Raw genomic sequence first — 24,975 nt, forward strand, 5'->3', positions numbered from 1 at the left:
AGCAACTGTGAAAAGTTCTCTTGAAATGTACAAACTCACCTCTACTCTAAATACCTCCGAATAAGTTATATGGAAGCTTTGCCTCTTCACTTTTGTAACCCAATATTTTTGCTGGAGCAATTTTCCTCTTTGGGTCTTCAAGACGACCAGACCAGGTGGTATAGCATAGGAGGCAGAAGGGAGACCACTGGAGTATGTGGAAGGTCCAGGGAAGCTCCTGGTTCAGCAATGACAGAAGAGTAGTTGACTTTCTTAGGTTACAGTGTCTGGCCTATGGGAAGGATATACAAACCCCCTACGGTGTAATCACCTCAAGGACGGTGGTAGCTTACTTTAGCAAAGCACCTTCTAGAGTTTACGTTCCAGTTTACGGATCTAAGCGAGGTCCCTCTGGGATTCAGGGAGGAAAGCGTTAATCTCCGCAACATTTCCCCATCACCAAAAAGTCACATCCTCTGAAGACGTCCCCTTCGTTTCCTCTCGCGAGAGTATGAAAAAAACTTATGCTTTTTTTATTAGCCCCGCCCCCAGCCCTATTAGTTGCCTAGCAACGATGCAACCAACCTCCGCAGGGCGAGGAAACTTGGGAGCTAGCGATCTTTTTGGCTTTACAGTTTTCATCCACCTTCCAGAGCCGGCGTCAGCGATTCGGATTTGAACCCGCCCCCTGGAGCCTGCGGGCGCCGGATTGGTCGATCCTCTCCAGGTGAGGACCGACGCCTGGGTGGAGGGGCCAGACCCGGGCACGTGATTTGCCGGCTACGGAGGTGACGGGACCCGGGCCACAGTCTCCCGGCTCCCGTCCGCAGCGTAACGGGGAAAGTGCCGGGGCCATTGCCGGGAGGGAGCTTAGGAGGGATCACAGGGTGAGCGACAGCTGTACTGTGCCCGGGAGGGCCTGGGCGGGAGGGAGGAGGGGGGCTACGTGCAGCCGAATGAGGTGCGGGACGGTGATGCCTTACCGTTTCGGGGAAGTGCTGGCACTGCTGAGAGTGCGGACTTTCGGGGACCGGGAGCCGCGGCTGGTGTTGGGGTTGGAGCGTTTGTGTGGTTGGTGGAAGGGCAGTGACAAGGTTCTGGAAGCAACAGGACTTTCGGTCCTCACGAGCCCCTTGTCTGGGTGTGGGGCGTGAGCACGAGGCTATTCCACCCCAGTTCGAGTCTTAATCAGCAGGTGACCTTGGGGAAGTCATTTATCACCTCTTTGCGCCCCCGTGTTCCTTATATAGACTGCGTTCCGAGGGAGGGATGGGAAGAGGGTGTGGAGCAAGGGCTTGCGAATGGGAACACCAGAGGAGAAATGGTGACGTACTAGGGTTGTCCCTGGGTCCAGTTACAGTTTTCCTTAAGGGAACATGTTTGAGATTTCCCCGTTCCTCCCGTTTTTTTCAGTCCAATCTTGCCGTTGGGCTGCAGTGACTTTATGATAATGAACTGCATCTATTTGCAACCCACCTCACCCCCGACTTCTGCCACTACTCCCCCCAGATTCTTTTTTCCCCCATGTTTATTTATTTTTGAAAGGGGGGGGGTGACGGGCAAAGAGAGAGGGAGACCCAGAATCTGAAACAGGCTCCAGGCTCTGAGCTGTCAGCACAGAGACCGACGCGGGGCTCGAACTCACAGACTGTGAGATCATGACCCCAGCCGAAGTCGGACCCCCGACCAACTGAACCACCCAGGCGTCCCACCATCAGCATCTTTTTTTTTTTTTTTTTTTTTTTTTTTTTTTTACATTTATTTTATTTTTGAGAGGCAGAGAGAGACAGCAGCACAATTGGGGGAGGGGCAGAGAGAGGGGGAGACACAGAATCCGAAGCAGGCTCCAGGCTCTAGGCTCTGAGCTGTCAGCACAGAGCCAGAGGCAGGGCTTGAACTCATCAACTGTGTGATCCTGACCTGAGCCCAAGTCAGTCGCTTAACCAACTGAGCCACTGAGGCACCCCTACTCCCCAGATTCTTAAACTAGAATCTGAGGTCAGGAAGGAACTTGGATGAGCCACTGACTGATTAAACTCAGTTTTTCAACCTGTAAAATGGGGGAAAGTAACAATGGTAGCAAAATATGCCTTACTGAGGGATTATTAGAAGGATTGAATTTATGTGAATGTAAACCCCTAAGTAGCATTTAACATGGAAGGTTCTAGTGCAACTGAGTTTACAGATGAGGAAACAGGGCTAGGGAGGACCTTCTCCAAAGGTCCTCCCAACTTGTTAACTGAGAGCAACAAGTTCTGGGGTTGACTCTTGGCCCCGTGTTCTTTCACTGATACTGCACCTGTCCTCTTCCCTGAGTGTTTTGAGGGATGTCTCCTTCCTTCCTTCCTTCCATTCCTTTTGTCCCTTCCAGACATCTCCTGAAGAGCTGCCATGTCTGGGAATTTTGCATCTTCCTCAGAACAGAACAACAACAGCTGTGAAACCAAAACCTCCAGTCTCCGAATGTCAGAGAAGAAATGTTGTGAGTTCGGGGAGGGAGGAGGGGCTGCTCCCTCCCAGGATTTTGTCTTGGGAATAGAATTGTAATCCTTGACTTTAATGCTTGGTGGGAGTAAGCGATAATTCTTTGACAGGGGAATTTAGAACCAAATCTACAAGGGGAATTTCTTGTCCGAAACAAGGAGACCCAGTGAAATGTCTGTCACTGGAGCTAGACTGCTGGTATTTCTCTACATTTTCTTACTGCTTTCTTTAACTGCCTCGTGGGGTGGGGGTGGGGGGATGTGCACACTTGACTGATGTTGAAAGTTACACGGTGTGCAAGGCAGAATGGCAGGTGCGGGGATTACTTAGGGCTGATACTGTTAACAGTTTCCCTTTATTTGGGGGGCCAAGTTTTGTGAGGATGCTGCTCACTGTGGACATGGCAGGTGAGAGCCAGCAGTCGTTCATTTTGACTGGCCTTAGGGGAGTCAACCCTGGCATCTGACTTCTCACTCTGACGCGGGCACCCTGCTTCCCACAGGGTTAGCCTTTGCACGTTGCAAACTACTTTTCCCGCAAGTTCACTCCTCTGGGGACAGATATCACCGGAGTGTTTCCCTGCCAGTTTAGACAGAGACATCAGGTGGGTTTGTAGAGAAATGAAGCATCATTTCTTCTCCCCATGCACCTGCATTCCTGACCATCATTGTAGACTGTATGGTCCAAAAGGTCCTCAAGGAATGCTAACCCTCGGCCCTGCTTCCAGATGCCCCTTTCCTTTGGAACCCTGTCAGTCAGTTCTCACTTCAGTGGTTATGCGTGTCAGCAGGTGGGAACGACAGCCAACCAGCATGAGACCTGGAATCCATCTCTCATGGTCAAAGCTTTCCCTCAGGTCTCGGCCTTGATGTCACGTCCTTGTCAGTCTCATGATTAAGGACGATGATCTCTTTTCATCTAGCGCTGACAAAGCTTGCTGGGGTTTGCGCTGCAACAGAGGCAGCCTGTTTGGATGTGACACTGGGGTTGGCACACCTCTATGATTAGGGTCTCCGTTCTCTGCCAGAGCAGGAAGCTGGGTACTGAGGGCAAATAGGAGATAACTAGTATAGCATGATGTTTGAGTGCATCCCTTCGAGTCAGACTGCTTGGGTTTGAATCCCGTTTTACTACTTCTTAGCTGTGTGCCCTTGAACATGTTGCTTATCCTCTCTGGGCCTTAGTTTGCTTATTTATTAAATGGGAATACAAATAATATCTCCCCCTAGAACGATGTGAGCGTTAAATGAGTCAATATAAGAAAGTACTTACAAGAGTGTTTCTGTAGCTGAAGTGTGTTAGTTTTCACTGGTGACTCTATTTTCATTGCATATAAATTGAAAATGCTGTGCTGGGAGCTATTTGAAAGAGCCCTGTGAAGGATTAGATTCTCAGTAAAGAATGCTTTCTCCTCTTGCTGTACTGTAACCCGGCTTTGGGGGTATGGGATGCACATCTTAAAGAGAGGTGCACACATGTTACTAGGACACTTGAGCTGGTGGGGACGCGGGCTGCACAGTGCCCAGCATCAGCCTTCCAGCTCCGCTTTATTCTCCACAGAAACCTGCTACCTGCCTTTCCCGCTCTTCTGCAGTTTTTCTGCCTTGAGGGCTCTCGATAGTTAAGGAGGCAGTATTCCCAGGTCTTTTTCCTATCCTCTAGTCTCTGATTCCTGCTCTGGGCTCTGATTTCTCCTTTCCAAGCTCCACCTTCTTCTCCCCCACTGGAAGCGTCTGGGCTGTCCTGACACCGCCATCTTTCATTTACCCCCTTTTACTTCTCCCCTCGTGGGTTGAACCGGGGGACAGCTGCAGCCACAAAGGAGAAACGCACATGAAAATACGTGTTAGCTGATTTCCTTTTTTTCTGTTGCTTGCCTGTGTCTTGGAGCAGGGCTCCCCTGGCTGCTTAGTGCTCACACCCAGCAGTTGCTTTATTAATAGGTCAGCCGTTATCCCCTTGCTGCCAGTTACACCTGTGTTGGCTGGCTTCGCTCCGGGAAGTGCCTGAGCTGGAGGACCGGAGAATGACTTTAGGGAGCCACAGCCTCCAAAGGAGCATTACTGGAACTTCAGCGGCTCCAGAGATGGGGGTGACAGGGAGGTTGCTGGCCGAGGTGCCTTTAAGGTGCTCAGATGACTGGCTTCAGGGCATCTTAAAGGCACCTCAGGAATTAGGCCTGTTGGGGATAGGGGTGAGTGTGGGCGTACATGCTTTTCTTTGTTTCTTTCATTCTTTGATATTTTGAGTGGGTCTGGAACAGACCAATTCCCATGTGTACCTCCATGTATCATGGAGCGTTTTTTTGCGTGTGTTCATAAATGCAAATTTACCTCTTTCTGTATAGTAATACTTAACTGCATTATCTGCATATGCCAGCCTCCCCCTGATGCCCATTTGTGCTGTTTCCAGTTTTCCATCATCATAGACAATGCTGCAGGGAGCATGCTCGCGTGTACGCCTTTGCCTGTTTGCACAGAAATCATAGGAGGAAAGATAGACACATCTGAAATGTTTGTCAGCATTACTGGTTTATTCTCCTAAAAACTTCTACGTTGTTAGCTATTTTTAATACTTCAAAGCACATGAGTGGAAATTGGGCATTATCAACTATAGCTGCAGAACTTGGCTATTTCATGCCTATCAGTCAAATAGCAGGAGGTAATTGGCAGTTTTATGACTTTTCATACATGAAAAAAGATACTACTAATGAAATACATTTTAATAGGCTGTATATTCCAAAAATATTGGGTATATTTAGAACATACCGTGGAAGACCTTGTTCATGAAAAGGCTGGGAACCACTGACCTTCTACCTTCGAACCACCAATGCTCTCTCCACTGACCTTCTAGACCACCTCTTAGGATTAGATTAGAGAGTGTAGTCATACTTATCACATGATTCCCGTCGCCAGGTGCTGACAAGAGCTGGTGGCTGGAACTGATGGGGCTGTCATGAAACCAGGAGTCCGGTCAGAGCCCTGACTTGACCTTCTGTAGAACTGTGGGCCGAGCTGTTCACTTCCCTGGGTCTGACTGTTTCTGTTTATAGGAGGGAGGTTATCAACCCCTCCATTCCTCTAATTATGTTCATGAGGGAGAATAAATTTAAGATTGAGAAACGGAGGGGCACGTGGGTGACTCAGTCGGCTAAGCATCTAACTCTTGATTTTGGCTCAGATCATGATCTCACAGTTCACGGGTTTGAGTCCCGCATTGGGCTCCATGCTGATAGTGCGGAGCCTGCTTGGGATTCTGTCTCCCTCTCTCTCTGCCCTTCCCCTGCTCTCTCTCTCTCTTTCAAAATAAATAAGTAAACATTAAAAAACAATTAAAAAAAGATTAAGAAAGCAAATTAAACCTTATGTAAAGAAGGTAGGAGAGAATTTTCAGCATTGAAACAGCTTTCCATTATATGTCCAGGGGTATGTTTCACTGTCCCTGAAATTAATCAGCTTGAACTATCTACTCTTCAAATTAAGGTGGTAGTGGTTTTGTTTTGTAACCAGCCGGACAGAAGGTTCCTAATTTTGTCAATGTGGCAATCTGAGATAGGAAGTGTGGCTTCGTTTCAGAAACTAAGAAGTCCTGGAAAATGAGAAGCCCAGTGGTGGGAGGTGTGGTGCCTAGGGGAGTCTTTAGAGACCCCTGTTTTCTTTTGCTCTTAGCATTCTCTGACTGGTTAGGTAAACATTCAGCAGCTGGCCCCCTGTTTAGCTTCAGAGCAGCTCCCAAGTATCAGTTCATGTTCAGCTTTAGGGAGGGTGAGAGGACCTTAGGGGGAAGCGCCTAATGGGCTGGAAGTTGTGGACAAAGCAGGCCCAGAAGTGCAGGTAATGAGGCAAATCACGGGGGATTGAGAAGAGCATCGCGCTGAGCTGGAGAAAGTGAAGACTCGGGAGAATTTTACTACTGAAACCCGAGGCAGCAGCTTCCGGGCAGACCTGTTAGGGGATCAGAGATCGGGGATTCACATCAGCTAAGTCTGCAGGGTGGTGTTTTTGCCTGGCTTTGTGCTCCCTATTTGTACAGAGATGAAAATCATTTGTGTTGCTCATTACCTACCTTGGAGGAGCCCCTGCTCAGGCCCAGGCATTTTCCCTGTGCACACGGGTAAAGGACTAAAGGCCAAGTCCCCTAACCCCTCATCTGGGCATCTACTCCTCCCTGACCCCTTGGGCCACTCTTTGATTTCTGGGTACTTCTTGCCAAACACCCTAAGGAAACGCTCTTCCTTCTGTGGTCTTCCTCTACCCAGGCCCTTCTGCCCACTTCTCCCCTGAGATCTGTTGAAAATGACTTTCCTGTGCAAGTAGCCCAGTTTCACTGAATTGTTTCTTAGCCTTATAGGGTCACCTTGTCTCAGAACAGAGAAGCAGCAGCGACCTGCAGGGCACCTTCTGGAAAACAGTGCTGGGAAGTGCAGAGGGGAGGCAGTTCTTTCCCTTTCCCAGCCCTGGGCAGGGCCTCCCCTCACAAGAGCCTGTAGAGCCCAAGTCCTACATGACCTCAGTTTGGGTCCTGGCCCAGGAGAGTGGCTGGCAGCAGTGGAGGCCCATCTCCTGCCGCTCCTCTGTGGCAGGATGGGCCGGGTGGCCGGGGTGCGGGCGCAGCCAGGCCCCGCGAGCAAGCTGCTCAGGAAGCTCCAGCTCTGTTGGGTCTGTTCTAGGAGCCAGCCCAGCTCTGCACTGGAGACTCTCCAGACACAAGGCGTGTCTCCACAGCCGGATCAACCTTGGGTTACCTGACATGGTTACGTGAAGGAAGGTGCCATGGTTCTTATCTTCCTAATCCTTGCCACTTTGCCCTCTCTTCCCACCTTAGGTACCTCTGTGGAGACGTTGCATATGTGGGGAAGACATATCTTGGTTTGGGTACTTCTTGGAAATCTACATGACCTTTTAATTCTCTTTTAGGAGGTTGGACTGCTATCTCCTCAGTTTGCCTTCCCAGTTTTCCCTTGGGTTTACTGAGGCTTATAAAGATTAAATCAGGTTATGGCTATGAAGTACCTAGCCCAGTGCGTGAACCTTACTCAGCCCCTAGCCATTCAGTTCTGCTCTTTCCCCCCCTCTAGCATGGGCCTCTTACATGACCAACTCCCCAACGCTCATTGTTATGATTGGCCTGCCAGCCCGGGGCAAAACCTACGTGTCCAAGAAACTCACACGCTACCTCAACTGGATTGGAGTGCCCACCAAAGGTAGGTGCAGGTCATGTATCCCTTGGGAAGGGAAATGATTAGTTCTTGGGCCTCCCGGGCCTCTGGGCGATTTATTCTCCTTGGCATCAAGGTTACAGGGTGCTCCTGGCAGAAATAGTGGTTGCTTCCTGATTTACTGGATTTACTCCCTGTTTACAGACTTGTTTCCTTTTGGCCTGGGTGGATGGGCCTAGTTTTAAGGGAATGCCTTTGGTAATATAGGGCTTTGCATTTTCAGAGCCCTTCCATGTATACCATCCTGCCTCATCCTAGCAGTACCCCTGTGAAATAGCCAAAGTGACTGAGGAAATTGAGACTCAGGCAGTTTAAGACTTGTTCAAGGTCTAGTAAGTCTGAACTTGAATCTAACTTGACTCGCAATCTGGTGTTGTTCCCAACATACCATGGTGCTTTTTTCATTTCCTTGGCCATTCTGACAGTAGACCAAGAAGTCCCCTTTGGTGGGACCATTGTGTTGTTTCACTGCTGAAGGCTGTTGGTGTCATCTGCAGTGTTTAATCTTGGGGTATATCGGCGTGAAGCGGTCAAGTCCTATAAGTCATATGACTTCTTCCGGCATGACAACGAGGAGGCCATGAAGATCCGCAAGTGAGTCCTCTTAGGCCTGACCTCCCAGCCAGCTCTTTCTCTGCCATCACAAGACTAGATGTGACAGGGCTCGGTTTTCATTTCAGTAAACATCCTGTGGGGCTTTTAACTGGAAGTTGTTTGGTGGACGGGTCATAGCGGGTTTGGGAGGTAGAACAGGCTCAGGGAGATGCATGTGTGTTTGTGGGGTAAACCTGCAGAGGGACGCTTGGTACGCATGGGGCAGAGGAGGGAGAAAGGTGTGGGGGGGGGGTGTAAAAACTTCAGGGGGGAAGTTGAAAAGTCTAGTTAGGGAAAATGTTTGACCATTGGGAAAGCCGGGCGGGAGGGGATGTGACTCCTATAGCAACCAAGTCGTTCACGTCTCTGACCTTGGTCTGGTGCTGCTCTCGCTGATGTCCTCTGTTCTCACGGCAGACAGTGCGCTCTGGTGGCACTGCAAGATGTGAAGGCATATCTTACGGAGGAGAGCGGGCAGATCGCGGTGAGCCTTCCCTGCCCCTTCCCCATCCTGGTCTCCACCCTTCCAGCAGCGTGGCTGCACGGCCTCACGTTGGGTCTGTCTCGGTGGGATTCCCAGTCTCTCTTCCCACTCATCTACTTTGGGGCCTCTCTTCTCAGGTGTTCGATGCCACCAATACCACTAGGGAGAGGCGGGACATGATTCTGAACTTTGCCAAGGAGAATTCCTTCAAGGTAGGAACCTGGTTTCATGCTGGGATGAGTGGAGGTAGGGAGCCAGGAGGGACACGTGGATCTCTTTGGCTCTGGTGTCTGAGGACCGGGTTGGCTCTCCCTTTTCTTTTCTTGGGGAATACCCCCAGTCCTTGAGTGTTTTCTTTCAGGTCCTTTCTCAGCCCCGTAGCCTGTATGTCTGAGGCCCCGGGGATGTGGTAAGAGCTATTTTTAAACGAAGAGGCCGTGGAGGCTGCTCTCATGAAAGAAAATCCTGGAGGATGTGGTGACTGGGGTGGGGCAGGTGTGAGCACATGCTGTTAATTAACAGCCCGGCCATTTTGGACTCATTTATCACTGCCTTCTCTCCCTGGCCAGGTATTCTTTGTGGAATCTGTCTGTGATGATCCTGATGTCATTGCTGCCAACATCCTGGTGGGTGACTCCCCTGCATACCGCCACCTCTCTATCCTCTCTGCCACGTGTTGTGTGTGTGTTGGTGGCTGAGCGGTGAGAGTCAACCGGGTAGTGAAAGAAATAGACACGTTTAACAATACAAGCTGATCGTTTTAATCTGCTGGAGCACCATTTTATACTTCCACACCCTTCCCTTGGGAGGCGAAGCTGAGGCTTTGAGGAATAAAGTAAGAACTAGTTGTTGAATGGAAGCCAAGACTAAGACGGTAGGAGTTTTGGCCCCGTGTTCTGGGTATTAGCTGGGTGCCGAGACCTCGGTATATCCTTAGAGTGGATCCGCCCCTTCGCTGTCTGTCAGGGCCGCCGTATAGGAAGTTCACCTGCCCACTAACTGTCTGCCATTCAGGTCAGCGCTCCGTGCACCGAATGCCTCATGCTCTGTACTGTCACAGTGTAAACCAGTGCTCATTTGATGGGCTGTGCTGTGCCGTGTATACATGGTGTCATGGCAGTGCCCTCCTAGCAATGTGGGAACTTGGGACCATCTCAGAAGAAGCATCTGGTCCAAGTCAGGTCTGCATCAGATCAAACACCCTATTCTGAGTGGTTGTGTAGAGAAATGGAAGCCCATTCTGTTTTCCTGGCAGGGCGCATAGAGGGATTGGGGCCCAGGAGCATTTTCAGCTGCGTGACTGCCTCAGTCCTTCAGCCAAGGGCAGGCACATGATTCCCCAGTTGTCTTTCCTTTCTTGGTTGCCAGGGTCACAGGACAGGGAGGGGGCGCTCAACGAGTGGGGATTGCCAACACTCTAGTGAAAGGGCCCTTCTGTGGACTTCCTTCTCTTTATTTAGCGCTGGCTGTTTATGGGAGGGCTGTTAAGGGCAGACCTCTGACCAGGCCCTATTCTTCCTGTGATTCCAGGAGGTAAAGGTGTCGAGCCCTGACTACCCTGAAAGGAACAGGGAGAATGTGATGGAGGACTTCCTAAAGAGGATCGAGTGCTACAAAGTCACCTATCGGCCCCTTGACCCAGACAGCTATGACAAGTAAGGTTTAAGGCCATGGTTTGAAGGGCCTGAGGCTGGGGTCTCATTTGAGAAAAGAGCCTTTCTCCCCCTGTCCTCAAACCTTCTGTCTGACAATCCAGACCTGTAATGTTTACATCCTTCCAGAGAAACAAGGTGTGGAATTGTGGCTTCGATGTGGGTCACGCCTTACACTTGAACAGTGAGGTGTCTTTTACCACCATTCTTCTTCTCTCTTCTCTAAAACAGGATTTCTCAGTCTCAGCGTTGTTGACGTTCTGAGCTGGCTAATTTTTTATCAGAGCAGTAGGGGGCTGTCTCGTGCACGGTGGGATGTTTAGCAGCATCCCTGGCCTCCCCTCACTAGACATCAGTAATACTCCCAATCTGCCTCAACCTAAAGTGTTCTCAGACACTGCAGATGTCCCTGGGGAGCACAGTCACCCCAGGTTGAGGACCACTGCTCTGGATCCATGGTTCTCATCTAGGGTGTTGTAGGAAACCCCTCAGAGAGATGTGTCATCGGTTTTTGAAAAATTTTTAAAGTTTATTGCGTGTATATATATTGTGTAATGTGTAAGAAGCATCTACATATATATGTGTATATATATATATACACATATATATGTTACATGTATCGCCCTAACGTTATGTAGAAATATATGTTCATATAAAATATGACATGCAGACATGTACAAATATGGGTAATGTATATATACTGTCGTTTTACATATAAATACACATAATACGAGTAGATACAAACAAAAATTTATAATAAACTCAAACATATGTTATATATAAAACATGTGTGTAGGTGTATGAATATGCATATGTGTATATATACCTGTATGTATATGTATATGTATACACACACAGACACACGTGTCTGTGTGTGGATATATAGCACGTAAAGTCCTTGCCACTCCTGGCTCACCAGAAATGTCTGGTCGGGGCCAGCCATTATTACTGTGCCAGTGTCTGTTAGCAATGTAGTGTGTAGTATGGGATAACTTGATATGCACGAGGTACGAGAGCTCTAGTAAAATGTCAGGTCCGTTTTGGAGAAAGATGTGTACACAGAAACCTGGGAGAATGTGGCCTTTGGCAAAGTATGTAGTCGAGGCAGTTAACAGCTGTGTTCAAGAACACAGCCCTGCAGCCAAGCAAGTGGCGACATAAGTGTGCATAGCCCATCATTCGGTTGTGTTAATGGTCTGCTTAATGTTTGGAGTCTCAAAGTTCCTTCAAGTAGATTGCCCAGAACGTTAGTATTTGGATGAGTTCTAGGGTGTAATAGTATATTCTTCATAGAGGTCCTATATAGAATAACATTCTAAAAGTGTGTGTGTGTGTGTGTGTGTGTGTGTGTGTGTGTGTGTGTTGGTAGGTAGGGTTTGGGTGATGTTTATTTACATCGTTACACATTTTTTTTGGAAAATTTTTTGGAATGAGCATGGATCATTTTTACGGTGAGACAAATTCTCTGATGGGGCAACAGCTGTGGAAGTGCCTCTGAGAGAGGCTTGGTTCGGTCGATGCAGGAATGTAGAGAGATTTCTAAGCTTCTGCTGCCTCCTGCCCTCCCTGCCAGCGAAGACGTTCTCGCTCCCTCAGATGGGGAATGTGCTTCTCACCAAACTTCAGGGTAGCAAAATTGTCACATCACCTAGTCTAGCCCCTGAAGGAAAGTCTGGATTCTTTGTATCGTACCTGTCTACACTGCATGGCACAGTATAGGCCCTGAAGAAGTGGTAGACTGGATCTGAGGTGTAACCCGTCTCTTACCGCTTGTTTCCTTAAATGTGAGTTGGCTCTGATAGGAGAGGAGGAAGAGCTGTCTTGAACCCGAAAGTGGCTATGGGAATCCTTCCCTTCCCACTGTTATCCTCAGATTTTCATTCGCAGGGATTCTCTTTTCTCCTGCTCTGTCCCAGGGATCTTTCTTTCATCAAGGTGATAAATGTGGGCCAGCGATTTTTAGTGAACAGAGTCCAGGACTACATCCAGAGCAAAATAGTCTACTACCTCATGAATATCCACGTGCAGCCTCGCACCATTTACCTTTGCCGGCACGGAGAGAGTGAATTCAACCTCTTGGGGAAGATTGGGGGCGACTCCGGCCTCTCGGCACGGGGAAAGCAGGTGAGTGGTTCGGCGGCAGGCTGAAGTTCCCAGGCTTAGGGTTGGAGGAAGGGCATGGCAGAGGTCACGCCTCTTATCCCATTACTTCTTCCTAAATCCCATTGGGGCTTAGCCAAGCAAATGTTGAAGACATTTTCTCATCCACTGATTCTGTGTTGTAATGTGGATAACTTAGAACCACTTCTGCTGTTCATGGGACCGTCAGCTATCTCTTGGGCACCACTTGTGTCCCTAGCACAGTACAGGATGCTCCAGTTGAAGTTCATTTCCCCGTGGGTTTATCCTAACTGTGTAGCATGTTTTGAATTTTGACCATGATCCTACGTGTTGTCTTTTACAGGCCAGGCTAGCAATCACGTGTATGTGCGTGTGTGTCTCCTTTTAAAATTTTATCTCAAACCCCAGTTTGCCCAGGCTCTAAGGAAGTTTCTGGGGGAACAGGAGATAGCAGACCTCAAAGTGTGGACAAGCCAGCTGAAGAGGACTATCCAGACTGCTGAGTCCCTGGGTGTAACATATGAGCAGTGGAAGATTCTGAATGAGATTGATGCTGTGAGTAAGAAATTCTGATGGCTACAAAGCCAGTAAGAGTCTCTTATTCAGGCAGGAACTCAGAAGTCAGGAGATGGGCAGTTTTGTCTAGAAAACCAGAACTACCGGGTAGTAGTACGTGGGGAGGAGGTGAGAACAATTGCACCCCTAGTCAGGACTGCCTGCCTCATGCTTGAGCCCCTGTGCCAGTGATGGGCCCAAACCAGTTTGCGACCTAGCCACTCTGGTACCTGGGGAGAGGGAAGCTCCATTTTGTTCCTTTGCCTATTTTTCTCCTGGGAAAAAAATGGCTAACAACACTTTAATTTCTGGTTAGATCATTTGGTCAGCTCTTTTGGAAAAGTCCTTTCCAAATTGTTCTTGGCTTTTTCTGTCCTTGAGCCCAGAAGTAGGCCTCTCCTTCTTCCCTCCCCTCCCCTCCCCTCCCCTCCCCTCCCCTCCCCTCCCCTCCCCTCCCCTCCCCTCCCCTCCCCTCCCCTCCCCTCCCTTCCCCTTCCCCTCCCCTCCCCTCCCCTCCCCTCCCCTTCCCCTCCCCTCCCCTCCCCTTCCCTTCCCTTCCCCTCCTCTCCTCTTCCCTCCCTCCCTCCCTCCCTCCCTCCCTTTCATTATTATTGTATATTTTTGAATGTACATCCAAGTTAGTTAACATATATAAAAATGATTTTAGGAATAGAATTTAGTGATTTATCACTTACATATAACACCCAGTGCTCATCACAACAAGTGCCCTCCTTAATGCCCATCACCCATTTAGCCCATCCCCCCCCCACCCACTTCCCCTCCAGCAACCCTCAGTTTGTTCTCTGTATTTAAGAGTCTCTTATGGTTTGCCTTCCTCTCTGTTTTTACCTTATTTTTCCTTCCCTTCCCTTATAAGGTTCAACTGTTGTGTTTCTTAAATTCCACATATGAGTGAAGTCATATATCTTATTTCAGTCAGCATAATATATTCTAGTTCCAACCATGTTGTTGCAGATGGCAAGATTTCATTCTTTTTCATCGAGAAGTAGACCTTTCTTTTTCATTTCTTTCTCTGTACCTTTTTATGCCTTCTGTAAGAATTCTCTGGTCCCTTCAGTGTCCCCTCTTTCCCTGTTTCCTGTTCCCTCTATCCTGCTGACTTTTCTTGACTTCTGACTCCTCCGAAGTAGCCGGAGCAAGCGACAGCTTAAGCAGCCACGTCCTGTCTGCGGCGGCCCTCCCCCTGCCAGTGTCACATGCCAGGGCCAGTCAGCGGCAGCGCGGGCAAGCACCACAGTGCCTGGCACGTAGTGAGAGCTGGGGTTCTTCGGTGTTGTCCCCCTTGTGTGTGGGGGGATGCGTGGGCCGGTCTGCCTCCTCCAGCCGGCGTGGCTCCCTGCAGGGTGTGTGCGAGGAGATGACCTACGCAGAGATTGAGAAGCAGTACCCAGAGGAGTTTGCGCTTCGGGACCAAGAGAAATACCTGTATCGATACCCTGGCGGGGAGGTGAGACTCCCCTCACGTGGGGCAACTGCCCAGCCCTCGGTTGGGGGTTTAGCTTTAAATTGGGGGAAGGAGTGAACGTGATGTGGAGGGTCTAGAGACGGTGGTCACGGCATCGCGTCGTTTTTCCCTTCTGCCTTCGGGTCACGCTGTGTTTAATTCAGCTTAGACAGTCGAATGGCTCATTGAGATCTCCAGGGGAAAAGGTGACAGGATGTCTTCTGTGTTGACTAATTGCAGAATCAACATCATCTCTTTTACATCTTTCTTTCGTACCACTCCCTCTGTCCCACCCCACCCAAGCAGGCCTAGACCCCAAGTAAATATATGGGACATGAATGATCCCCCTATCATCTGGCGTGTTTGAGGCCATTCCCTGGCTTGAGTGCTTCGTAGTCGAGAGTTGGGAGGCAACGGCAGAGGCCCGGGGAGCCCCTAGGAGACTCTCGTTGCCTCACGTTCTGCCTGTTCCTCTGTGGGAAGGGGAAAAAACACAGGCTGAATTCAGATTTCCTCCTTTTGACCGTAGCTTTCTCGGTCCGAGTGTTGCTCTTGAGTATTCTCAAGAGATCCCAGGGCTGGGGGGAGTTAGCAGGCGACATGAAGTCGCTGAACCTCCAGGAGGAAAGCCAGCTGGGGAAGGAGAAGTGGCCTCTTGACTCCGGACCCGGCCGCCAACCTGGCTGCTGGCCTGTGCTGGCGTCTTACCCGTGTGCCCCACTTCCTCCGCAGTCGTACCAGGACCTGGTGCAGCGGCTGGAGCCTGTCATCATGGAGCTGGAGCGTCAGGGCAACGTCCTCGTCATCTCCCACCAGGCTGTCATGCGCTGCCTCCTGGCCTACTTCTTGGATAAGGGTGCAGGTGACATTTGAGGGAAGGGCCAGGGGACACAGTCATGGGGAGGGGGCTAGACTTGAGGTGGCACCAGGATCCTGGGCAACCGGACCTCCCCTCTTCCACTCAAATTGGAGTGCATTCTTGAGGCAGCAGCGTGGGGCTCCCAGCAGCTGAATTTACTCTGCTGGTACAAAAGCCCTCAGCGGAGAGTGGCCGCTGCTGGAGTTCCTTGATCCTCCTTGGCTAAAGGGCCAGCGTCAAGCTGACACTCCTGGCAGAATCAGGATGTTCAGTGGTCAAACATTCCCAGCTGGTTATTCGGTTACGAGGAGCGTGGTGTCTTAGAACTGTCTTCATTCTTTGGATTGGGCGTAGGACAGTTTCCGTCTGGGTAGAGCCCTGAGGAAATTGCTGGCTTTTCTGACCCTTTCCTTCGTGATCTACCTGAGCTGCTGGCAAGCTTGCAGGCCGGCCTCTGGCACACCCAGCTGGGCCCCCATGTTCTCTTTCATGGGGCTCTGGCTCCTGCTCTTACTCCTGTTTTGCCTGCGTGGAAGGATCCAAAATGGACTGATTTCCTTTCTTAGCCTCTCCGTAGCTTGGGCAGCTTCTTTGGTGACTGTCCTGCTAATTGTCTGGGATTCAGGAGGGGGATTATTCAACTCTAGGTAGGGTAAAGAAAACTCGTGGGCTGAGATTCGCCCACCAACTTGACCTTACTCCATGATAAAGCGACTTCTGGCACCCGGTCTTTCTGCTTTCAGATGAGCTACCGTACCTGAGGTGTCCTCTCCATACCATCTTCCAGCTTACTCCCGTGGCCTACGGTAACTATGAGCTAAGGAGCTGGGCAGGAGGTGGGGACCGAAGAAAGGATATTTGAATTTTGTCTGAAGTTTGTCCAGAAGTTCAACTTCATGACCCCTGTATACCAGGGGAATCCCATCAATGCCTTCCATTTTTAAAAGTATGTATGGGGGCGCCTGGGTGGCTCAGTCGGTTGAGTGTCCGACTTCAGCTCAGGTCACGATCTCGCGGTCCGTGAGTTCGAGCCCCGCGTTGGGCTCTGGGTTGATGGCTCAGAGCCTGGAGCCTGCTTCCGATTCTGTGTCTCCCTCTTTCTCTGGCCCTCCCCCGTTCATGCTCTGTCTCTCTCTGTCTCAAAAATAAATAAACGTTAAAAAAAAAAAATTTTTTTAAAGTATGTATGTATGTTTGTATGTTTGTATGCGGGTATATATACGTACTTTTATGGTATGCTTCCCATACTGAAACTTAAGAATTTTTCTTTGAGCTTTTTTTTCCCTGAAAGCCTGTTCTCTTTCCTCCATTTTCTCAGGATGCAAAGTGGAAACAATTAAACTCAACGTGGAGGCTGTGAACACTCATCGCGACAAGCCAACTGTAAGTATTTTCTCATAGATGAACGTGCAGCTTCCCTGCCACCTTGAGTCTTTGCACCTCTGACATCACGAGCCTGGGCTTTTGTTTATGTACAAAAGGAAAACGTGTCCAGAACTCGTGTCCTGTGTGGTCTCTTTACTTCCAAAAGGAAGAGATGTTGGAATTATTATTTTTAAAAATTAGTACCTCTTTCCTGAGTCTTCACTTGAAAGGTGGCTCCTGGAAGTCCTGTTAAATATGGAAAGTGTTTAGCTGAAGTGAAATACAAAATTTTTCCCCCAGAGAATGCTCCCTTTAGAATATAGGATCCAGGAGACCCTATACAGTGGGGTTAAGAGGAATAGATTTGTTCCTTGGTCTGTCCTGATAATCTGTGTGATCTTAAGCCCCTTCCTTTTGCGGGCCCTCTTTCACTATGGATGGTGATGCTCAAGGACCTTTAGCTACAACCCTTTAGTTTCCAGGGGCTGGGGACAAGGCTATGGCCCATGTCTTATGAGAGGCTCTGTCTGCAGAGGAGCAGGAGTGGAGGAAACTTGTGGTTACAAGCATTGTTTAACCTTGATGAGTGAGCTTTTGGCTTGGCTTTCATTTGTATGGTGTCCCTCCATTTCTAATCAGAACAACTTCCCCAAGAACCAAACCCCTGTAAGGATGAGAAGGAACAGCTTTACGCCTCTGTCCAGTTCGAATACAATAAGGCGTCCAAGAAATTACAGTGTTGGGAGCCGGCCCCTCAAGCCCCTCAGCCCTCTCCGTGCCCTGGACACGCAAGAAGGGGCCGACCAGCCGAAGACCCAAGTCAGCATTCCGGTGGTGTAACCCTATATCCCCCACCCCACCCCTGCCCCGGCTTGGCCTCCTGCCCTTGTCACTAATCACCAAGGAGTCATTTAACTTCTAGCCCCCACCCCCAACAACACACCGTGGATCTCAACAGAGAACATGAGCTCATGTGTTTCCAGACCAATCTTAGCTGTTCTCCAGTGTGAAACATCTCCCCGCCCAGGGGCAAGTTGACCAGCGGCCGTTTCAGGACATGTCCTCGGTTGGGGTGGTCTGGAGGAGGAGGAAAAGGGGTACACTCCCCTGGGTGCTTAGCATAGCTGGCTCTGAGGTTAAGTATGCCCCATAGACTTGGTTTTTGTCCTCGGTGTCTAAACTCACTAATGTCCTTGTGTTGCTAAAGTGGGGGGCAGGGCAGAGGGGGGACAAAGAAGCCCATTTTGCCTTCACTTTTGTCTCTTCAAGGTGTGCTCTACTCACGGTCCTTACTTGCCTGCTTTGTTCCCCTCCCTCATCTTCCCTTTGGATTGTCCGGTGTGATGCATGGCATTGTCATCGTGTCTGTCGAGGTGGGAAGGGGTGGTGGGCGAGACAGAAGTCAAGGCTCTGTTGATGCTCTCTCTACAGGGGGCTTCAATGGATCGGGACTGGGGAGTGTGGTTCCCCCCCCCCCCCCTCCTTTCCTCTCAAGCCAGGTCGTGAAAGGGTCAGCCCAGGCCTCAGAACATCCACAGATGCTCTGGAGCCTACAGGTGGACATAGAGCGAGAGCTCGCACCTCGGTTCACGAGAACCAGTCTGAAGTGTGCGGTGCCCTGGGGGAGTTGGCTCTGAGCACGTGGGAAATAGCTGGGTTGGTAGTTTTCACTTCGGGAGCCAGGCACAGGGCCCTTGGCAGTTGTGGAGTGAGGTTCGGGAGAGGACGGTCTCTAGCTCTTACTGGGCTCTTTTAGGGCGGTCATGTCTTTTTCTCCCCAGTGGCTCCCCATTTGCCAACCACAGCAGCTTTCCTGCCAAGGCCAGTGACCTCTGGGGCTGTCGAGAAGGACAGAGTTAAAGAGTCACCTCTGATGGAATTGCTCAAACAGCAGAGAAGAGTCCACTAGAGCTTTTTCTGATTTTCCCGTAATTTTCAACACACTCCCCTCTTTACGTTAAAAAAAAATTACGCAAGAGCAGTTGTTGTTTTCTTTGTTCTAAATATGGAGAAGCCTGGTCATGAATTTAATCTCCCTCACTGGCATATTCTTTTGTCTCATCTTGCCATCCAGAAGTCTTCGGGACCCTGAGGGGTCTAGCCTTTCATTGTCCGGAATTGCCTGTTCACTTGCGTCACCTTATTTTCTCAGTAGGGCTAAACAGGAAATGTTTAGAGCAAGGAGTTCTTCTTAGCTTCTTGGTGACCCATGGCGGCATACTCCTCCCCCCCTCCAATTCTGTATCTAAAACAGGAACGTATGTGCAGTTTTCTGAGAGGGAAGTCCAGATCTCTCATGAGATTTTGTTTTAAAAGCGATGGAATGGGTCCACACCTTGAAGTTACCGATTTGCCTTTTAGAGGTAACCAGCAAGAGCCAGTTACCTGTTTGCCAAGGGTGTTTTTGTTGGGTGATAGATGACCTTTTGTCATGGTTCTCACCTAGGAGCAGTCATTAGAATCCTCTTTAGAACTTTTGAAACCTAGACGTGCCTGGGTCCACTTCAGGCTTAATACTAACTCAGAGTCTTTGGGATTGGGGTCTGGACATGCACGTATTGAAACAACTTCCCGAATTCTGATTCCTACTCCATGTTAGAACTCCTTTTTATGAAGTTGTGGGGGAGAAATACTGGAATAGTTCCTTGGACAGCACGTCAACCTAAGAATTCTGAATTCCTCTCGGCTCGGAAGGGGTGATTCTTTGGAGTTAGATGTGTGAGCAGATCAAGCAGATCACAATATTAAATGAGGTGACACCTGTGAAGGCAGTCTGCTGTGTTCTAGAGGGTCACCCTAGGTTCTCGTCCCATCTTTAACCCTTTGTGTTGAACAGATCCCTGTGTGAATAAATGCACTTGGGTAATACCTGGGAATTTTAAGCACTCTGGGTAAAGGCACAGAGATAAAACTTGTCGAACGATAAGGGTTATCATCATAGGCAGCCCACTTGTGACCATGAGTCCTTTATTCTTACACCCATCACGGCCTTTCCAAAGGCTGCTTGCCTAGATTCTGCTCCTAATTGCGTCTAACCTGCTATTCCTGTTTCGCTGTTACATTCTATGTACACAGTGTCTTTGTGGGGCTTGGTGGTGAGGGTGGTGGAGGGGTCGGGTACACAGAAGTAGAAGAAAAGGTCCTTGCCCTGAAGAAGGTTATATTAGAGACAGGGTGTATAATTTATGCTAAATGAACATTTGCGAAAGAGCGACACATCGAGTCTGTAAATGTAGACATTGCTGTGGAGTTCAGATTACTTCTCCTGACGTTCCTCTTGTCCTCTGGCTAGGAGACTAAAGGGGCTGGGAGGAGAGAACCCCCACCCCGCCAGGTGAGAATGAGGCCTAGGTGGTATGTGTGGCACTTTGAGAAGGTGGCCTCATCTCACTTGGCTGGCAGCATTTTAGCCTAAATGATTATTCTTTTTTTTTTTTTTTCTTTTTTTCCTGCTGTGCAGTGAGAGCAATTCAGAGCTCATGAATGACAAGCAGGAGCATCTTGAGCCAAAGACTTTGGATTTAGGCTGTACGTACTTTTAGTGAGAGGAGAATTCTCTAACGAGCTAGCATTGTGTTACCCTGTTGTAAACCCCACCATGGGACACACAGGTCACTGGGGAGTTCGTGCTGGCCCCCAGCCCGCCCATCATTTCTTCACTCTCCCCCTGTCCTAGTGTGCTTCTCCCAGAAGAGGAGACTGAGGTGGGCTTACTATGCTCAGGTGGGACCCAAGAAATTAGGATTTGACGGTAGCATGGGTTTCAGCGTCCTTCAGTAGATTCTAGAGCAAGCAAGATCCCTCCAGAGGAGTTAGAGCAGGAAGAAGCCAGGAGGATACAGAAGGCGTAGAGCTCTTACTCCACATTTCAGAGAAGTTCTCCTTCCTTTCTTTTCTGTCTTCCTCTTCCTTTCTTACTAAAACGTGTATTGGCAGTATATACATATGACTGTAATTGTGCCTAGATCACAGATTCTACAAAGAAAGGATGGATTCCGGAGTACCCTTTGCTGAGACTTTCCATTTCGTTGTGGGAGAAATAGGCGAAGGCTTTAGCATTTAATCTATTAAATTGTTTAGTCTAGTAAATGAGGAAAGGAAAATCGTTGTATATTTTGTTTTCTCGCTTGGAAGCCGAACGATGAATTTTGTGACAGACTTGAACGAGGAATGTAAAGCAGATTTAGAGAACTAGCTTCTCTGGTCTCTTAATCCTCAAATTAGAATTTAGCTCTTATTATCTGTATTATCTCTGGGTTTGTTTTGACAAGGGGATTGTTTTACATTCAGCTGCAAAGCAGAATAAGAAAATGTTTCAAAAACGTGCATGGTGCTGGGGGTCCGCCCTCTCTTATTGTCTCAGGTTTGTTTGCTGTCCTTCCGCGAAGTTAGAGTTAGGAATACAATTTACTCCTATTCCTAGACTGAATGAATAGTGTTTCCTGGGAGGTTCTGGGTGTTCCTCTTTGCAACCCACAGTTGATCTGCAGAGGCCCTGGCATTTTGAAGAAACATGACATAACCTTGGAAATAAGTCCGTCTTACAATCTTTCTGTGAGTAGGAGATCTAAGTTCTGGAGAAACTCATTGGTGCTTGGAGTAGCCAAAGGATGGGGAAGAGTGTCCAAGAACTGAGAGAACTATATCCGGGTTACACAGTCTTACGCACATTCCGTTGTCTTTGCTGAGTTCAGAGGCCACGTTGTGGTCGTTTGCAAGAAATGTGATAAATTTACTCAGGTTTTCTAGTATGCATTTTCCCTGGGTCACGTTCTAAATATTTTCATTTTGAAAAATATCTAACGATCGAGTCAGATTGCAGCACTGGCAACTAGATCAGGGTTGATCTCTGACTTCCCGCAGAGGTGACATCAGCCATCAGAAGTACGTCCAGGAATTTAATTTAGATGCATAGTGTCCAGAAGACTGTATCCAGTGGGAGTATAAGTATGCTCACTGACTGGCAGACCCTGGTCGAGTCTGTATGTTGACTGACTGACCGAGAGACTATGTATGGTAGGGTCCCGGTGCTGACTGACAGACTCTGGTAAGATCCGTATGCTGACCGCCTGACACACTCCAGTAGGATCTGTATGCTGATGACTGACGGACTCTATTGGGGTCTGTATGCTGACAGTCTGTTTTCTAATTGTGGCAGTTAATAGTATATGCGCATCATTGTCATTCTGTGTCTGTTGCATGAGTCCTACAAAGAAAGGAAGGAAACACTCACTGTTTTTTTTTTTTTAAGGGGGACATTCTGTACGCTATGATTTTTAATAGACCTTTCTTTTAGAGTAGCGGCCAAATCCCCACCGTTTTGCAGCAAATGATGAAAACATCACTTGTGTATGGTATTTTGTAAACTCAGCGAAGGAAATGCCTACTCAAAGCCTGAAATTGTTACCTCTGCCCGAATTCATTCCATCCATTCTCCCACTTCTAGGCAGGACTTCCCTTTCACTGCCTGTTTCTGAACCTTCTGTGTCCTCAGCTTCCCTGTTACGGGATGTAGCAGTGGCTCATGCCGCTGTGTGTAGTTGGCCATGCATTTGGCTCTCACTCATAATCTAGTACATAAAAATGCAAGGGAAGTTTTGCACTTAAAAATTGATTTTAAGAGTTGGCAGAAGTATTCTTTCCAGCAAGCCTTTCACTGGGGATCTAGGACCATTATTCACCAACTTGGTGTTTTTGTATCTGAATCGCTTGTGCACATTTTTAAAATCGTGTTGGAATAACAAAATCAACTCATTCTGATCTGGTGCCGGTTTTACTGTGGCAAAAGCAAAGGACTGATCACCAGCTGTGCCCCTTGGAGGGGGTTGGAAATGGGTGAAGGGAATGGACTGACTTGGGAACTCACGTACTAGTTATCCTGCGGATTTCCTAGGCACAGCTCTGGTGAAAAAGGAATGTGAGTCCTTACCAGCGTTCTGATTTAATCTGGTGACATTGATATCAAAATATGCCCCTCAGATCCACAGAAGGTGTGTATAACTATATTTGAAATGTTTTTTGTGTGTGCGCGTGTGTGTAGAATGGGTAAATAAAATTGGCGTGTAACTTGAACCTATCAGAAGGCTTCTGGGTTTTTTGTTTTGTATTTCGGATTGTGTTCTCCACCCACTCCCCCCACCTCCAAAACGATCTCATGCTGCTCCGTGATCGAGCCTCAGACAAGCCAAAGCCAGTTGGCAGTGTGACTGGAGTCCTTGATGGAGTCATGGCTCTCTTCCACCACCTTCTGGGAAACATGGGTAGGACGTTATGGAAGGCACGTGAACTTGAGTAGGAGTTGTGTGTACTTTTTGGCGCCTCTACAAGAATTAAGAAAAAATTAACCTTTGCCCACACCGTACTGTGACTCCCATTAGCAATGTGTACCTCTTCGTCGTAAAGAAAAAATGTGGAGATCTCTTAGAATTTAGTGGGCTGTTCCTTCTGGAATATGACCTGCCTGTTTCTAAAGCACTTACAGCCGAAGGGATAAAATGGCATTTATCTTCTGAGACAGGAAAGATAGGTGGGATTGTGTCACTGTCTCCTGCCTCATTCCTTGGTACCCTCGCAAGGAGCAGGAGCTCGTTAGACATGCAGACCCTCCGGCCCCGTCACAGGCCTCCTGAATCAGAATCCTCATCCTCATGGGATTAGCAAGTGATTCAGATGCACATTTATCACTTGAGCAACACTGCTCTCGGGGCGAGAATTTCTCCAGAAAAAAAAAAAAACATTAAATCCCAGTTTATGGGAAGAAGTTGATTTGTGCTACGACCGGTTGCGGGACGGACTGGGATAACAACTGTAGAGACCCTCTTCACAAGCCAAGTTGCCCTGAATGTGGTGCCATTTTCTCGGCATGGTCTTTTGGCTGGTAGGGGCCTACGTGCTCTCCCTTTACCACAGGGCTTACGTGGCTCGTATCTTGGGCATATGGCTTATGGTCTAGGTCTGGAAGGACTGCCTGGTCCAGCATGGGTACAAGGTTGGTTTCTCAGGGAAAGAAGCCCATGACTGTACCGGTGGAGTTTGGCTGAATCCCAAGGGTAAAACGGGTATGTGTGAGCACACCAGAGTGTCCATGCGTGTGTGCGGATGTGGGGGTCTGGCCTGTGGGGGAGCAGTGGAAGCGGGGGGGGCGGGGGCGGGGATTCTGCGTTACTTTTACCGGTCCCTTTGTGGTGGTGTAATGGCTTTCTCTTTCTTCTCCGGCTCCTAGGCGGAGTCCATGCTGGCTGTGCACAGGCACTTGTCTTCCACGATGTCCCTCACGTCGCATTCCTGATGACGAGAAGTTTGAGAGGCCAGACTTCTCCAGGATCAACTATAAAGCTTGGGATGTCAGCTCCACAGGGGCTTGATCAGGAAGTTGAGCAGGGATCGGATGTTGAGATCCCCCAAAATGAGGCCTGGAAAAACATCACATTTCTTCCCCTCATGCCTAATGGAATTTCTGCTACACTGAAGAACTTCACTTCCCTGTGCCTCAAAATATCTAACAGCCTGAGTCCATTAGTTTTTATTATCTCCTTGCTGGGTGTGACCTCAGTTGGTCAATCTTGTTCCGTTTGGGCATTTAACTTCCTACCTGCAATTGTATCCCTGGCTGGCTGTTCTTTCCTGAAATGCACACGTACCTCTTTGGATTTAATTGTTTCCAAGTGAACGGGCTGTGCTGCGCAAGCCTTTTCTGTGCTCTAAGAGCTGGTCTCTCCATCCGTTCCGGGCGAACGGGCTTGAGTACGACATACCTATGCGAGCAGTCCCTTTGTCACGTTGGAAACAAGAGACACATTCACCAGGTGAATAGAGAGGGTATCTGAGAAATTCAGTCCCTGAAACGTCTCTACTTTGGTGATGGAGAAGCAGCGTCAGCTGCCTTTTCGTTTAGAGAAGGTTTTCTTGTTCCAGGCCCCGTAAGGGCAGGATCTGACTGCAAGGCTCCCCAGAATGCATACCCATCTTCTAACTTCCCTTTTCATTTTCTACCTGTATTTTCTAGCTGATGCTGGGTCCTCTCATAGCTGCAGAGGGATAATACCGTTCTCCAGTGGGTGGGAAAAGTAGGGCACCATTTGCATTACCTGAAGAAGTAAAGAAGGTTCCTTGGGAATCAACTCTACCAGGGAGTTCTGGCTTCAAAACAAGTGTAGGGGGACGTGACTTTCTGTGGGGTCTGTCACCGTGATGTGGTCT

The 24,975-nt window shown here is 48.8% G+C and overlaps 1 protein-coding gene across 8 annotated transcripts; it reads left to right on the forward strand.

Moving 5' to 3' along the window:
• The first annotated feature begins 8 nt into the window (after positions 1–8).
• Positions 9–24,378, forward strand: PFKFB2 (6-phosphofructo-2-kinase/fructose-2,6-biphosphatase 2). 8 transcript variants are annotated; one of them, XM_053909111.1, is made up of 16 exons: positions 9–706; positions 2,351–2,461; positions 7,541–7,666; positions 8,179–8,275; positions 8,693–8,759; positions 8,897–8,971; positions 9,329–9,385; positions 10,290–10,414; positions 12,328–12,535; positions 12,941–13,087; positions 14,451–14,555; positions 15,285–15,414; positions 16,155–16,217; positions 16,730–16,794; positions 17,416–17,607; positions 23,999–24,378. In XM_053909111.1, exons 2-16 carry the CDS (start codon positions 2,371–2,373, stop codon positions 24,062–24,064), a joined length of 1,614 nt encoding a protein of 537 aa, XP_053765086.1. In that variant the 5' UTR covers positions 9–706; positions 2,351–2,370; the 3' UTR covers positions 24,065–24,378. The 8 variants fall into 8 exon arrangements, with proteins under 8 accessions (XP_053765086.1, XP_053765081.1, XP_053765082.1 ...); XM_053909106.1 differs by lacking the exon at positions 17,416–17,607 and having other exon boundaries at positions 15–706; XM_053909104.1 differs by lacking the exon at positions 23,999–24,378 and having other exon boundaries at positions 17–706; positions 17,416–18,754.
• The last annotated feature ends 597 nt before the right edge of the window (positions 24,379–24,975 follow it).

Source organism: Panthera pardus, unplaced genomic scaffold, assembly GCF_024362965.1.
Source record: "Panthera pardus isolate Hobbes unplaced genomic scaffold, ASM2436296v1 HiC_scaffold_21, whole genome shotgun sequence".
Classification (NCBI taxonomy): domain Eukaryota; kingdom Metazoa; phylum Chordata; class Mammalia; order Carnivora; family Felidae; genus Panthera; species Panthera pardus.